The 14,962-nt window shown below is 40.9% G+C and overlaps 1 protein-coding gene across 1 annotated transcript in view; it reads left to right on the top strand.

Moving 5' to 3' along the window:
* Nucleotides 1–561: 561 nt before the first annotated feature.
* The window catches only part of ISYNA1 (inositol-3-phosphate synthase 1), a 33,172-nt gene continuing 18,771 nt past the window's right edge, over nt 562–14,962 (top strand). Inside the window, exons 1-3 of the mRNA XM_063455407.1 lie at nt 562–670; nt 8,405–8,525; nt 13,760–13,921. Coding sequence (XP_063311477.1) covers nt 8,412–8,525; nt 13,760–13,921 — 276 coding nt within the window. The 5' untranslated portion in view covers nt 562–670; nt 8,405–8,411. The remainder of the gene's footprint in view (nt 671–8,404; nt 8,526–13,759; nt 13,922–14,962) is intronic.

The raw sequence follows: 14,962 nt of genomic DNA on the forward strand, positions 1-14,962 counted from the left end.
ATTTGTAAATTGTAGAGATTTGATATCTGAATGGAAAAAACGTTATCTTAATTTTCAGACCTGGGAAACGTTAAACAAGCTGCAGTCACAGCTTGGCTTATATCATGTCTCCCTTGTCCTCCCGACTCACAGTTTGGTATTTAGTAAATAAGCCCCACGATCTTCACCACATGCAAATGTTATCAAATTGAGGTACTATCCTTCTTTGCTAGATAGCTCTTGAACATTGATTACATGCCCATTAAATGTTTTTTATTTACACTTTCAAGTAATAATTATATAAACCATTATTAAGACTGATATCACAGTATAATTTATAGGCAATCATTTGTGTGGATATAGAATACAATACAAAGGTAGCAATCCTAGCTTCCCTCTTACAATAGCATCGGTATATGTTTATTACTATTCTTTTAGGCTACAGTAGGATTTAAATAATGTTCACCTGCCAAACAGAAGGGGAATTAGTTGAAGTCCAGATACTGAGCAGGGAGCTGGCAGGAGGCCACACTGTGATGGTGGGCGGGATGTTGTCGGATAGGGGCGTCGTGTAGTGCTGGATGACAGGGAAGGGGATGCTGTAAAGAGGAGGATATATTGTAATGAGCTGATTATTACAAGGAAAGCTCTCAGTGCAGCCGGCTTCACCTTCCAGATTCTAGAACACCGGGTAAGTGATTATCTTCTTCTAATAACCTCACACTCAGCAGCTTGTATTCAAACTACGTCTGTACACGCAGTATCTCTCACAGTACTCTGTGTAGGATTATTCATTGCCTGAGGAAGAATACAGACATATTATGGGCTTTTATACAGATAAACATATATTATGAACATGTGTCATAAAAGCTGAACGCTGTGGCGATAGGAATTACACGTGTATAGAGGATTTTCATTGATTAGAAACATATGGTACTAATAAAACCAGATTACAGAGACACATGTGGGCAAATTCATTTATGTTTCACAGGCATTCATTCATTTGTAACCGATTCTGGAACTGCTGTCCACGGTGTTGCACGTTAAGGCCTTTATGTAAGCGTGGCCATTCTATTTAAAAAAAAAATCATTAACCCACCCTGCGAGCAGGCTTTCTCCTCCCTTGTGCATCATGCGGGGTATACCTGTTCCCCTATCAGGCTGGGTTCAGCCCTGTTACATGTCTCTCTGACAAAGGGGTTTGGCTCTTACGCTTGTCTCTCTGCTACTGGCTGCAGTCCACTATTGTGACTTGAGGGGCTGGGACTAATGTATGGGGAGAGAGAAAGAGGCAGGGTGACTACAACACAGCTCTTACTTAACCATTCCAGTTCAAAAGCATGTCTTGCTCAATGATAAGGAAACCTATCCGAGTGATATTTACTTTACACCATGTCAAGTTATTTTAACCCCTTAAGGACCAAACTTCTGGAATAAAAGGGAATCATGACATGTCACACATGTCATGTGTCCTTAAGGGGTTAATGCTCTCTGTAAATGTAGTCTCGTGTATGTATGTATGTATATATATATATTTTTTTTTCACCAGCAAATTCTATAGCACTGTATAATGGGATATATATATATATATATATATATATATATATATATATATATATATATATATATATATATATATACATATATATAATCTCTCTAGCAAACGTGTGTGCATGTATAACACAAATGTAACAAGCAGGGCCACCCATAAAATGTACTTCACAAACACCTCGTACAGGGAATAAATTAAAAAAATACATACAAAATATGTATGTACTGATGGATGGTCAAAAGAATATATAATACACACAGGTAAGTGAAACAAATATGTGACAAGTGGAATCAAACCACCAATATGGAAAATATAGCCTGCATAACAGGATAAAAAGAACACATTTAAACCTGGTGATAAAATCGAAAAGGAAAGAAAACTGTATATGGTGAAGCTGATAAACAAAGGGAAGGAAAACCACTCACAAGATGGAAATAGTTAGCAGGCTTGTCTCCCCCACAGGGGTACGGTCCCAAAAAGTTTATTTCATTCCAGGTTTCTTAGGTGTATATAAAATAGAGCCGAAACAGCAAAATAATGCCACACAGTATAAAATACATTTTAATGCTTTCCCATGAAGCTTTGGGTGACGCTGGATGTACTCTTGCAGAGTGTGAGGACGTCCAGGGTCAGGGAACCAAAAGTCGCCTAACTACCTGGAAGTCCCTCTAGTAACTGTCTGAGAGACAGCCACAAGATATGGTGTTAACCCTAAATGTCATTATGTCAGTTTATCAAAAACAGCAATAATTACCATTGCAGAATTAACGGTCCTCAAATATTGCACTGCAATGAGCTGAAGTGGTCTAAGTGCCTATAGTGTCCCTTTAAAAAAAAAAAAAAATTACTGTTGAGGTGACCGTTGTCCTTTAACCCCTTAAGGACACATGACATGTGTGACATGTCATGATTCCCTTTTATTCCAGAAGTTTGGTCCTTAAGGGGTTAAAACACATTCTGGACTTTCCTGTCGAAACACGACTCAACAAGACTTTTACTGCTGTATAAAATGGTCTTAGGTACTGTTTAAAATATTAAGCAATTCCTGTACAAGTTTATTACATTAGATTTATATTTAGACTTTGCCTAAACTATGTATGGTTTAATTAGGTATTGAGCCAGACTTTATTAAAGGGATTCTGCAACTTATTAAAAAAAATTTAAATTAATTTTATTAAACTAAACTATGCATGAAAAACTGCGCAGTGATCTGTCTGTGAAAGTTAGCCTCTTACAACTTTTCTTCAGACCTGGATCTCCCTCTGATGCTGTAAAATGAAGGTGTTGCCAGGAGCCCGAGCCAATCCTGTTGCTTCCAATGATAAATGATAGAATTTTTTTGCACACAAGGACTCTGCGAGAGAGATGGTTGCTGATGCACTCTGCATGCATGCACCATGTGATAATGAATTCGGTTCATCCCATTAAAATCACATACAACACATAGGCAGCTCTTTTATTTAGCTTGATTTAAATAAATTCAGTATTCTGTGCATATACAGTATTTAGAATATAGCAAAAATAAACTATATGGCCAAAATGTGTGGACACCCTGTGGCAAATGCTCCTTTTCCCGTATGTTTGCCACAAGCTCTTGGAGGAGCCTGCTGGCCAGCCTCCTGCCCAAGGACTATGGGCCTGGTAAAAGACAATGCCAGGTTACTGCGGTGGAGCCTAGCCCTACAACAATACGACTTTTCCATTCATTATAGACCCGGTAAGCAAAATGGGAATGCCGACGGGTTATCACAACAGACAGAACTGGAAAAGTGATTTGTGAGTACTTCTCGGACATCCCCAAGCCGATCCATTGGGATCAGACTGTGTATGCCGGCTTGTGGTTAAGGGGAAGCTCTTGCCGCGCATGCACATTTGGATCTGATGTCGGCAGGGGGAGGAGAGTTCACCAGTGCCGAGGGAGCCTGTCGCTGGAGAAAGGTAAGTGGCTGAAGGGGTTTAACCCCTTCAGCCCAGCGGGAGGGCAGCCCTGAGGGTGGGGGGACCTAATGACCGTATAGTGCCAGGAAAATTAGATTGTTTTCCTGGCACTATAGTGCTCCTTTAATGGTTCCAGAGTGGCTGAAGGAAGGAATTAACGGAGGTAACCAGTCTGGTTACCCGTGGTCCGCTACACACCCCTAGTAATTATTGAGTTCAGTTCTTTCATCCTCACCACTTGCTAAACGACTCAGAATCTAGCACATGAAAGTCATGAAACATTAAGAGCTCAGTGACTTTAAATGTGCCGCTGTCACAGAATGACACTTTTGTCACAAGTTAGGTTGGTAGATTTCTGCCCTCCTAGATCTGCCTCAATCAACTGAAAGCGCTGATATAGTGAAGTGGAAGTGTTTAACCCCCTGAAGGACCAAACTTTTTGAATAAAAGGGAATCATGATATGTCACACATGTCATGTGTCCTTAAGGGGTTAAGCTACAAAGTGGTAGGCCAGAAGTACACACAATACAAGGGGGTCGAAATACTGACACATGTAGCTTGCAAAGATCGCCTGGGTCTTCATGGCCGAGCAGCCAGCTATAAACCTCACGTGAACATGCACAATGCTAAGCATCAATTGGAGTGGTGAAAAACACGCCGCTAATGGATACTGGAGCATTAGAAACGTGTTCTCTGGTGTAATGAATCACACTTCATTATCTAGCAGTCTGATGGAAGAATTTTGGTGTGGCGGATGTCAGCACAACAATACCTACTGGAGTGCAGTGCACTTAGTGAAGAAGGGATACTGGTGTGTGGGTCTGGTTTTCAAGGTTTGGGCTAGACACGTTCATTCCAGTGAAGGGTCATTTTAAGATTACAGGATACATTTTAGACAACTGTGTGCTTCTAACTTCATGGCAAAATTTTGGGATGGTCTTTTCTTGTTTTAGCTGTGCCCCTGCTCAAAAAGAAAGGTGCATGAAAACATGGTTCTGGTGAGTTTGGTGTGGAGGATACTAAGTAGCCAGAAATGAACCCCACTGAGCACTTTTGGGATGAATTAGAACTCTAATTGAAAGCCAGACCTCCTTGCTCAACTTCAGTGCTTAATGCTGTTTTGGCTGAATCTGTACAAATTCTCACAGATCCAACTCAAAATCTTGTGGAATGCCTTTCCTGAAGAATGGTGGCTCTTATAGCCACGAAAGTTAATTAATAAGTTTGGAATGGGATGACCAACAAGCTCATTTAGGTGTGATGGTCAGGTGTTCACATATTTTTGCCATATAGTGTATTTCCTAATGATGAAAATGTTGGTTTATAGATGAGCATGTGTGGTTGGTACTCAATGTTTTAAAAGCCTCTGTCAACACAACAGGTTTAAATTTAATTTAATTTTTTACAATTTTAGAATATTTAAAATACCATTGACATCATCTAATCTCCACTTCCTTTAAGCATGCTCATCTGGCATGGCACACTAGAGTACCCCTTCCCCCCCGAACTTTGGAATGCTGAGAGATCATTGACTTTACTTAGATTCCAATTGACTGTGATCATTTATTTATCATAATTCATTTTCAATCCCTTCTTGGGATTAAGAAGGCGATTCCACTCCTCTCAATGTCCATCCCAAGTTGTGCACTCTAATATTTTATATTTTGGTAATTCAAATATGTATATTTAACAAAATATGTTTAACCTCAATCTGTATTCTAAATTTTAGTATCTACATTTTGTCTTACTATGACATGGGAATTAAAAATCATTTTAACATTTTAGAACAAAGTTGAATTTGAAAAATTGTCTAAGCCAGTTATGCTTCCAGTTCAGCTATTTGGGCCTTTAAATTTGAAATTCACTTTGAATGCTTTCACACTTTAACAGTGTAGCAGTTATAGTAGTAGTTTTCTTTAGACGCTGGGTGTCTCTTCACCACATTTGCACAAAGGCATGACAGATATGGTTGATTTTTCTTAATTAAAAAAAAAAAAAGGAACACTCCAAGCACCATAACCACTACAGTGCACTGTAGTGGTTATAAAGCCAGTAGTATCCTGGTGCCCCCAATGTAAGTAGTCAAACTGTTTCTATAATGGTTTGCCTTCTTACCTGGGACCAGCCAGGCACCGAGGCCTGCCTCCCATACATCTTTTAGATGGGCAAAAGCTCTAGGAGCCAAATCCTGCAGTGTGCTTATTTTCTGAAAGTGTGTTCTGCACGATGGGATTAGCTTAGAGAGCTTGTGGCTCTCTGTCGGAAGTTGTGGAGGCTGGGAGCGGTGCTTGGAGGACCCCAGGTAAGAAGTCAAGCTATTCTCAACTATTTTGACTATATTCATTGTGGGATGCAGGAACACCCCTGGCACCATAAATGCTACATAGCATTGTATTGGTATGGTGCTCAGTGTGTTTTTTTTTTTTTTAATTCTTTATTTTTATTGTGCATCGATTAACATACATGCGTGTGATGCCATGATGGCAGCGGTAGTCATAATAGGAAAATACAACCGATATCGCATCATGACATATGGGTATGCTGCACTTTTTTAGTATAGTAAAACAAGCTTAACTTTGGATCTAAGCGTAAGATCTGAGTCATTAAAAATTTAGGAGTAATTGTAGATAAGACATAACAGGCTATAATGTGGGGCCCAGGCACTGGTTTGCATAGACTGAAATAGCATAAGGGTACTATGCTCTTGAGTACTGGCATGGCATTAAAATAAAATAAAATAACAGCACAATTGCACTAACCTGCTCTAAACTGAAGAACTAACATTTTCAGCTATTATATATATATATATAGCAGAGTAGAAAGGCGTGTAGCTAACTGGGTGTGCTGGTTATAGCACCTAGTCGAGTGTGTGGAACACACTTAAATTTAGTATGACTGGAATGCAGCGATATAGCACGTTGGTGAGCTTAAAACTGATAAAAAGCTTGCTGTATATCCACTCAACTCGATACATGCTTGGCAAGGTAAACAAAAGAAATTGAGTAAGAAAGACAGGCATCAATATAACATCTAGAGTCAATGGTTGATGGGCGCCAGGGTGACACTGTGCCGCAGAGACGGGAAGCCCAAAGCCTCATAGTGCCCAGTCTGTAGCTTGTGCCAGACACCCCTCTGGCCAGCTGTCACCCGATACCTTTGCTGTCTGTCCGAGTTGGGTATGGAGACAGGTCTGGGACAGTCCTCACTTGGTCGCTCCGCCAGTCCCGGGGGATCTCGGAAGCCTCTGTGCGATCTCCACTGCTCCGGTCTCCCACACCACTGCAAACATGGCCTCTCCAAGATAGGCCGCATGTCATCACAATAGCCTCTGTCCGGAGCTGGCTGCTTCGGTTTCCCGTATGGGCGATCACTCGGTAAGGTGCTGTTGCCGCCTGGGGTCGTGGTTGCTCCCGCCGAGGGTGTGGGTTAGACCCCAGGGCTGTTCCCCTTCGGGCTCTCATCCTAGAGAGGAGGTAGCGGGCGTTGGGTGACTCTGGACGGGATGCAGCCCCGCAACGAGCCCTCTTTTTCGTCGGCTTCTCAAAACTGGGAGCTGGTCGGATTCGTCGAGGCTTACCAGTCTCGCGGTGCAGAGGGCCGGGAGGTATGTTCTGCCGCTTGTCGGTCTTCTGCCGCTTTGCCTTGGTTTGCTCTCCTCTATTGCACAGCTTCCGCCAGAAGGCGCTGAAGAGTGCATCCAGCCTCTGTTCAAAGTTTTCCAGCAGGCCTTGTGTCGTCGTGGTCAGCGGCACAGTCGCCATCTTGGCTCTGACTGTGCTGCAATGCGATGTGTCTTGATCGGGTGAGTTCTCTTGATCGCCTGTATGATAGTTGCGCCAGGATATCCCTCACTGGCAGGGGGGGCACGGGGCTCTTAAGCGCTTTAGCTTTTTCCTGCAGGACAGCTTGCAGGGAGATCGGCCGCCTCTCCCCCGCTTGCATCTGCTGGTAGGCCGCAGTGTGTTGTCGGTTGCAGATTGCTTCTCCGAGCACAGAAATCCACCCAGCGTATTCTCGGGGTAACACTGATGCTCTTCTACACCTAGAGGGCAATTTTGGTTCAGTATATCATACTTTGGTGGCTGTATAGTGGGTTCTAGCCCGGAGCTCACGCTTGGTGCGACCAGTCTGATCCGCGGCTAGGCCCCGCCCCCCCAGTGTGTTCCTTTTAAGTCCCTTTATTTTACATAATGTAAAAATGTTTTGTGAACCGGCAAGAAAAGTGCAAGGTAAAATACCTTGGAGTTTATTTACTAAACAGTGACTTGAAAACCTGAATTGCAAAAGTTCTCCAAAAATTGGTAGTCCCATCTTGGCAATTTTAACATAAAATTTCCAATTAGGTTTTTAGTTCACCACAATTTGCTGTTTAAACTCTATGAGTTAGAGGAGATTTACCAAGTCCACTAATTTAGCTTAAAAAAGAAATGTCACTTTTTTTGAAAAAGTGTCTCAAATCAAACCCTCACCTCAGCTGGATGAGGAATGAAGATAGGTCAGAACATAACAAACTTCTATAGCGCCAGATATGAATAATGAAATTGCACCATTGCTTGCTCGGACACGTCCTTGCTAAATACAGGTTTATATGTCCTCAGGGAATTCTTTCTCTGTTTCTACTCACACTACACATTGGAGTAAAAAAAAAAAAAAAGGAAAATTGTACTTTATTCAGTATGTCATGGCTATGGAGATATATATAATATAAAAAAATGCATTAAAAAATAAAACTATTCTAGCATTTATTTAGCATGATTTGTTAAAAAAAAATTAGGCTAGTGATTGTGCTACTTTAAGTTTAGCAACGGTATCACCACCAGTTCAGCATAATTCTCTATTTTGTAAATAAACCTCTTGGAAATTGGTGAGGTAGCCATATTATGTATTCTACCAAATGTTTAGCATTGCATGTTAATGTTGTGTTTTGATTGCAGTTTAAAGATGGCAGATACATTCAAGATTGAAAGTCCCAGTGTGCAATATTTGAAGGATGTGATAGAAGCTGACTACAACTATCAAACTACACAGGTCTACGAGGAGAATGGGGTAACCAAGGTATCAGAAAAAAATCTAGAAGCACTCCTCTACCAAAATGTATTCAGAATATTTCAAAGCTTGCTTTTTAAGTACCGTATATACTCGAGTATAAGCCGAGTTTTTCAGCACATTTTTTGTGCTGAAAAACCCCAACTCGGCTTATACTCGAGTCAATAGTCTGTATTATGGCAATTTACATTGCCATAATACAGACTGGGGCTGCAGAGCTGTTACTTACCTCTCCTGCAGCTCCTGTCACCTCCCTCCTCCTCCGCGCCGGTCCGTTCAGCACCTCGGTCAGCTCCCAGTGTAAATCTCGCGAGAGCCGCGGCTCTCGCGAGATTTACAGTGTGAGCTGACAGAAGAGCTGAACGGACGGCGCGGAGGAGGAGAGAGCTGACAGGAGCTGCAGGAGAGGTAAGTTACAGCTCTGACAGCCCCCCTTTCCCCCACTGAACTGCTAATGCTGGACAACCAGAGAAGGAGAGCCCCCCTCCCTGCCATATATCAAGCAGGGAGGGGGACGAAAAAAAAATATAATAATAATAATGAAATTAAATTTAATAATAAGAAATAATAATAAAAAAATATATTAAAATAATTAAAAATAAAATTGCCCATCCCCCACCAAGGCTCTGCAACACACACACACACACACTGCACTCATACACACACACTGCACTCATACACACACGCTGCACTCATACACACACGCTGCACTCATACACACACACACTGCATTCATACACACACACTGCATTCATACACACACTGCATTCATACACACACTGCACTCATACACACACTGCACTCATACACACACACTGCATTCATACACACACACTGCATTCATACACACACACTGCATTCATACACACACGCTGCACTCATACACACACGCTGCACTCATACACACGCTGCACTCATACACACGCTGCACTCATACACACGCTGCACTCATACACACGCTGCACTCATACACACACGCTGCACTCATACACACACGCTGCACTCATACACACACGCTGCACTCATACACACACGCTGCACTCATACACACACACTGCATTCATACACACACTGTAAAATAAATATTCAATTAATATATTTTTTTTAGGATCTAATTTTATTTAGAAATTTACCAGTAGCTGCTGCATTTCCCACCCTAGTCTTATACTCGAGTCAATAAGTTTTCCCAGTTTTTTGGGGTAAAATTAGGGGCCTCGGCTTAAATTCGGGTCGGCTTATACTCGAGTATATACGGTACATCATAGTGATTTTATTTTGAGATTGGGCTAGTAAGCACTTTTAAAGGCTTGCAAACAAAAAAGTCCTGCAAGAGGGTTGAAACAGACATATTTGCAGATATTCCCTTCATTCCAACACAATGAGAAAAATATCACATTGGATCCATTCCCTTTTGGGTCACTATAGAGTTACAATCCTGAACTGTGATAATTATTTTCTAAATTTGGGGAACTACAATGGTGACAAGATTTGCCACAGTTATGTCAATCTCTTTATGGGCCTATGGGGAGGAATACATGTAGACAAATCTGGTCCTTACAGGTTAATTTTTTATTTTTTTTGAGAGGTGGCATTGAGGGTGAGGGTTTTAATCCGGTGTCTCAAACTCCAGTACCCCAGATGTTGCTGTGCAACAACCATGCTTCTCTGGCCATGTATTATAGGAGTTATAGGCCACCAACAACATCCCTTTAATTGTTTCTGTCTGCTTTAAAGAAGATACGGTTCAACATCAGGTTTACTTCTAATTGTGGAATTACTACAGTCAACATCCTTTGTGTTAGAATAGAGAGTGAAAGAGAAGTTACTGAAACAGTCTTTAAGGAGGTCTAAATTTGGGGGGAAAAAAATTCTTTATGGTTAATTCTTGCTAGATCCAGAGAAACTCCACCTTTTGATGATGGCTATGTGAGTCAAGAAAATATTTTTATTAAGTACTCTTTGGATAAAGTCTACCCAGAGAATCTCATTTTGGACTTCTAGAATATAGCCAGAATCTTAAATCCATTCTCATTGATATTTCCTGAGAATAGAATGGAAATGATTTAGGTTGATTTAGCAGCTAGTCGCCAGGCAATTAAAGGCCCTGGTGTGGGTATAGAATTGCCTACTATTAGATTATCTGGCTGTATTATAGATGTGTACCAATGGAGCATACTGGCTTCACGGAATAAGCAGCTCTAGTTTGGCAGTGGACTCTGTTATGACCAAATTCCTGGGAGCAGTGAACCTTTATTATTTGCACTATAATAGAAACTTAAAAAGTAAAATAGTAGCAGTGTGTGTGTGTTTGTGTAACTGTGGTTAGCTGTTTGTTTGTGTAACGTTGTGGTAGTAGAAATGTGTGGGTAGCCGAATATGTAGTGGTGTTTGTACATGTAGGCTTGGTAGTTGTGCGTGTCTGCATCTGTTGCATTTCTGAATTTGTTTTCCTTCCTCTCCCAGCAGGAGATCGCTATGTTCAGTTTGAGGTGGTGTGGACATGCACAGACCAGGCTCTCTCAGACTGAACACCGCAATCACTGGGCAGAAGGTAGGGAGGGGACTATTATCAGGCAGAGTGGGCACCCCCATTTTTGAATTTCCACAAATAATCAGCTGCAGTCCGAGAGAATAAGGGAAAATAGTTCTGTATTAAACTAGTAAGGCTTATGAACTATTCAAGAGCCTTATTTTTTTTCATTAAGCTTATTATTGTAAATATGGTTTTATTGGTTTAGAATAACTTTGAAATTATGAAGGTACAGAAAGGAAATGGAGAAATAGTATGTTAGAACAATACATGCTATTCTCTTCAACTACAGCAGGTACAGATCAAGACAAATGAAAGGCGTTCCAAAGATTATCTCAGATCTTATAAGCAGTCAGTGCATGTGGGCCGTGGGAAAGCTAAAAGTGTTAAGAGACATGCCCGACCAGTGTGTATTCCTAACGCTATAGTGATCCTTTAAAATAGTCCGATGTCCATCGCTAAGTCAGTGCTTTCACTACTGGACACATTCTTTAACGTGACTATTGCTGTATGGCTTATTTTTTAAATATATATTTTGTCTTGTCTGTTCTCTACTGTTCTTTGTTAAGTCCCGTAGACTTTCATTGGTTTCTCTTTTATATCCTGTGTTCTGGAGACCTGTTATGGTATCATTTACTTCTACCAAGACAGACTGGTGTAGGGTAATATGATGGCCACATAAAGGTCACAATCAAATGCATATTCTTTACATACTATACTGAATTACACAGAGGTCACTCTTTTCAGGGTGCAATGAAACTGTATCTGTTAGGAACAAGAATATGACACCTTCCTGTTTGCCATAAATAGGACTCATTAATTTACGCATTGAAAGATCCCACAACATCTGCACTACTAGAGCTAGTGTAGACAGTCCCATGGTTCTGAAGCTCATCAAGAATTGTCTGAAATCTGATAGAATTTGAATTGTATTTTTTATTAAATTAACTCTTTAAAAATGGGATGCCTCAAAATGTAACATACAAACTAACAAATGTGGCGACTGTAAGAGTCTACATAAACATTACTTATTGTATGATCATTCAAGCAAGTGATTTTTTTTTTCTGCATATTTGTGTTTGTACACATTTATTAACTCCATATTGTTTCATTACCATTCACCTTTAGTTCATTAGACATAATGTTAAAATAAGTGGAGTAGCAAAAACAGTACAATGTTAACAATGTTCTGGGTTTAATTCTCCCCCTTGGCTGCAATGGGTGCACTGACTTTGCCAGAACTGAACTGGAGAGTGATGCCAGTTGCTAAATCTTAAATATATGTTTGAAAAAAGCAGTATATCATATGGAAAAACATTTTAACATGAGCAATAGGGGGTGTTCAATTTATATTTTGATACTATGGTGTAATTGTCAACAAAGCAATGTTTCCCCTTTAATTAAGATCCCAAAATGCACTGTTTAAATAGACAGTTCCATTTTCTGTAATCTGATGCTTCAAGCTATTCAGATAAGGTAACCAGGGCCCTAAAAATGTGTTCACTTGGTGATTCTTTGTATACATATGTTTTAGAATTTATATTTATCTTGATGTGCATGCATATATTTTTCTTAGGTTTGTTATCTTCTATTCAAGCTTTCCTAAAAGTGCAACAAATACATAGAATACGAGAACTCTGAGAATGGGCAAAAGGTCAGAGAACCTCAATAGATTGCCCTTCAGTTAGTCCCCCACTCAGCCTCAACAATGGTTTTGATCACTTGTGCCATTACACAGTGAACCTATACTATTTGCATATTAGACTGATTTTGACAACAAGAGTGGCCCAGATGCAAAATGCTGGCAAGTTCCATCTGCAGGGGAGATATAGCAACCCATGGATATTCAATTAGGCCTTTTTTGGGCTTCATCGACAAGGTGTGTCTTATACCCCTCTAGGCACAGTTAGCACGGGGTCCACGTCAGGATAACTATTTTTAACTTTGGGAGAAGTTGGCATAAGTAATGCATTGCAACAAACACAAAGAATATGAGAACTAGCTTGTCCTGTGGTTAGTTCTTGTTTAGGAATCTCAAAAGTGCAACAGAAGCTCCATTGAAGTTTTGATAAACTCTAAAAAATAAAATAAAATAAAAAATATGTGATTTGTAGCACTAGTTAACCAGCGAGCAGCACTCAAACTATTGGGCAACATTGTTGATGAATCGCCTCTAAACCAAACATTTTCACAGTACAACGCCTTGAGTCTGTAGATTGTCAATTGATACATGAATTAAACTTAAAGGAACACTATAGGGTCAGGAAGACAAACATGTATTCCTGACCCTAGAGTGATAAAAATACTGTCCAGCCCCCTTTGCAGCACTATCAGCCCCCTGTGCAGCACTGCCCCAAGAAGCACCACTAGAGCCATCTGAGGAGTGGTCACTGGAGGTGTCCCTAGGCAGTAATGTAAACACTGCATTTTCTCTGAAAAGATAGTATTTACTGCAAAAAGCCTGAGGGACTGACTATACTCACCAGAACAACTATATTAAGTTGTAGTTGTGCTGGTTATTATAGTGTCCCTTTAATTTTAAGTAGTATGATTTGGGTATAGGTATATTGGCAATATCAAGTCGTTTTACTCAACTAGTTTTATAGGAACGTAACCAATTTATTTTAACTTTTTGTTAACCAAGTGTCCTTGTCATTTAATGGTAGAATATAACCTAATTGTCTCACCAAACCATTTCTTGATATGTCTACAGGTCAAACCATGTTCCACCAAATTCACTTTCCGGACAGAACGTAAAATACCCAAGCTGGGTGTAATGCTTGTCGGCTGGGGTGGAAACAATGGCACTACAGTCACGGCCGCTGTGCTGGCCAACAAAATAGGGCTCTCATGGATGACCAAGACCGGGAAGAAAGTAAGTAAACACATATATTAAAAGGGCTCAAAATTTCCATTTACCCACCAGCCAGTGGATAATGAAAATGTAGGTCTAGTGAATAGAAATTCACGCCTGGTGAGTGTGTCACGGACTGTCTATTAGTGTATGACTTTGTGCCCTAATTATATGTTCACACTTTCTGAAAATGAAGAAGACAATTCTAGGGTTTTTCACTAAACTCCAGTAACAAATAAAAATCTGAAATCTAGGCAAAGTAACTGCAAAATAGCCAAGCATTCAGATATGGGCACATCGTTGATGTGGTCCAGTTGGAGAAGATATTTTTCTACAGGGCTGCAGATTTGCGGTGCATTGCACATCCATAGAACAGACACTGGGTATAGATAATAGACATTAAAAGAGTTCCCGAGTTCCCTGCTTCATGTGATATGATTGTAAAGTGCATTACATGGCAAAATGTCCTGCTTAGGTAGGTGATTGAAAAAAAAACTACTTGGAATTCAAAGTGTGGGGGGGGGGGGGGTCTGAGGGAATGGGACACATGGGGGGTGGAGGGGGCTGAGGGAATGAGACACATGGGGGTGGGGGGGCTGAGGGAATGAGACACGTGGTGGGTGGGGGGATGAGGGAATGAGACACATGGGGGTGGAGGCTGAGGGAATGAGACACATGGGGGGGGGGGGAGTTCCCTGCTTCAGGTGATATGATTGTAAAGTGCATTACATGGCAAAATGTCCTGCTTAGGTAGGTGATTGAAAAAAACAACTTGGAATTCAAAGAATCTGTATGACCATGGAATGTGGGTGATCAGGGTCAGGTTCTGACTGGACAAGGTAGAGAATTCCTGAGTAGAAGTGCAGCTCGGGAGCAGTGTTAATTTTAGTCAACTAAAACAATTCAGATGGCTAAAATACGACTAAAACTAAAATGGCTTTTTAGTCAACAGACTAAAAATAAATTTAAATCTGCGACCACAGTTGACACATGGGGGGGGGGGGGGTGAGGGAATGAGACACATGGGGGGGGGATGAGGGAATGAGACACATGGGGGGGGGG

The sequence above is a fragment of the Pelobates fuscus genome, chromosome 5 (genome assembly GCF_036172605.1).
Source record: "Pelobates fuscus isolate aPelFus1 chromosome 5, aPelFus1.pri, whole genome shotgun sequence".
NCBI lineage: Eukaryota > Metazoa > Chordata > Amphibia > Anura > Pelobatidae > Pelobates > Pelobates fuscus.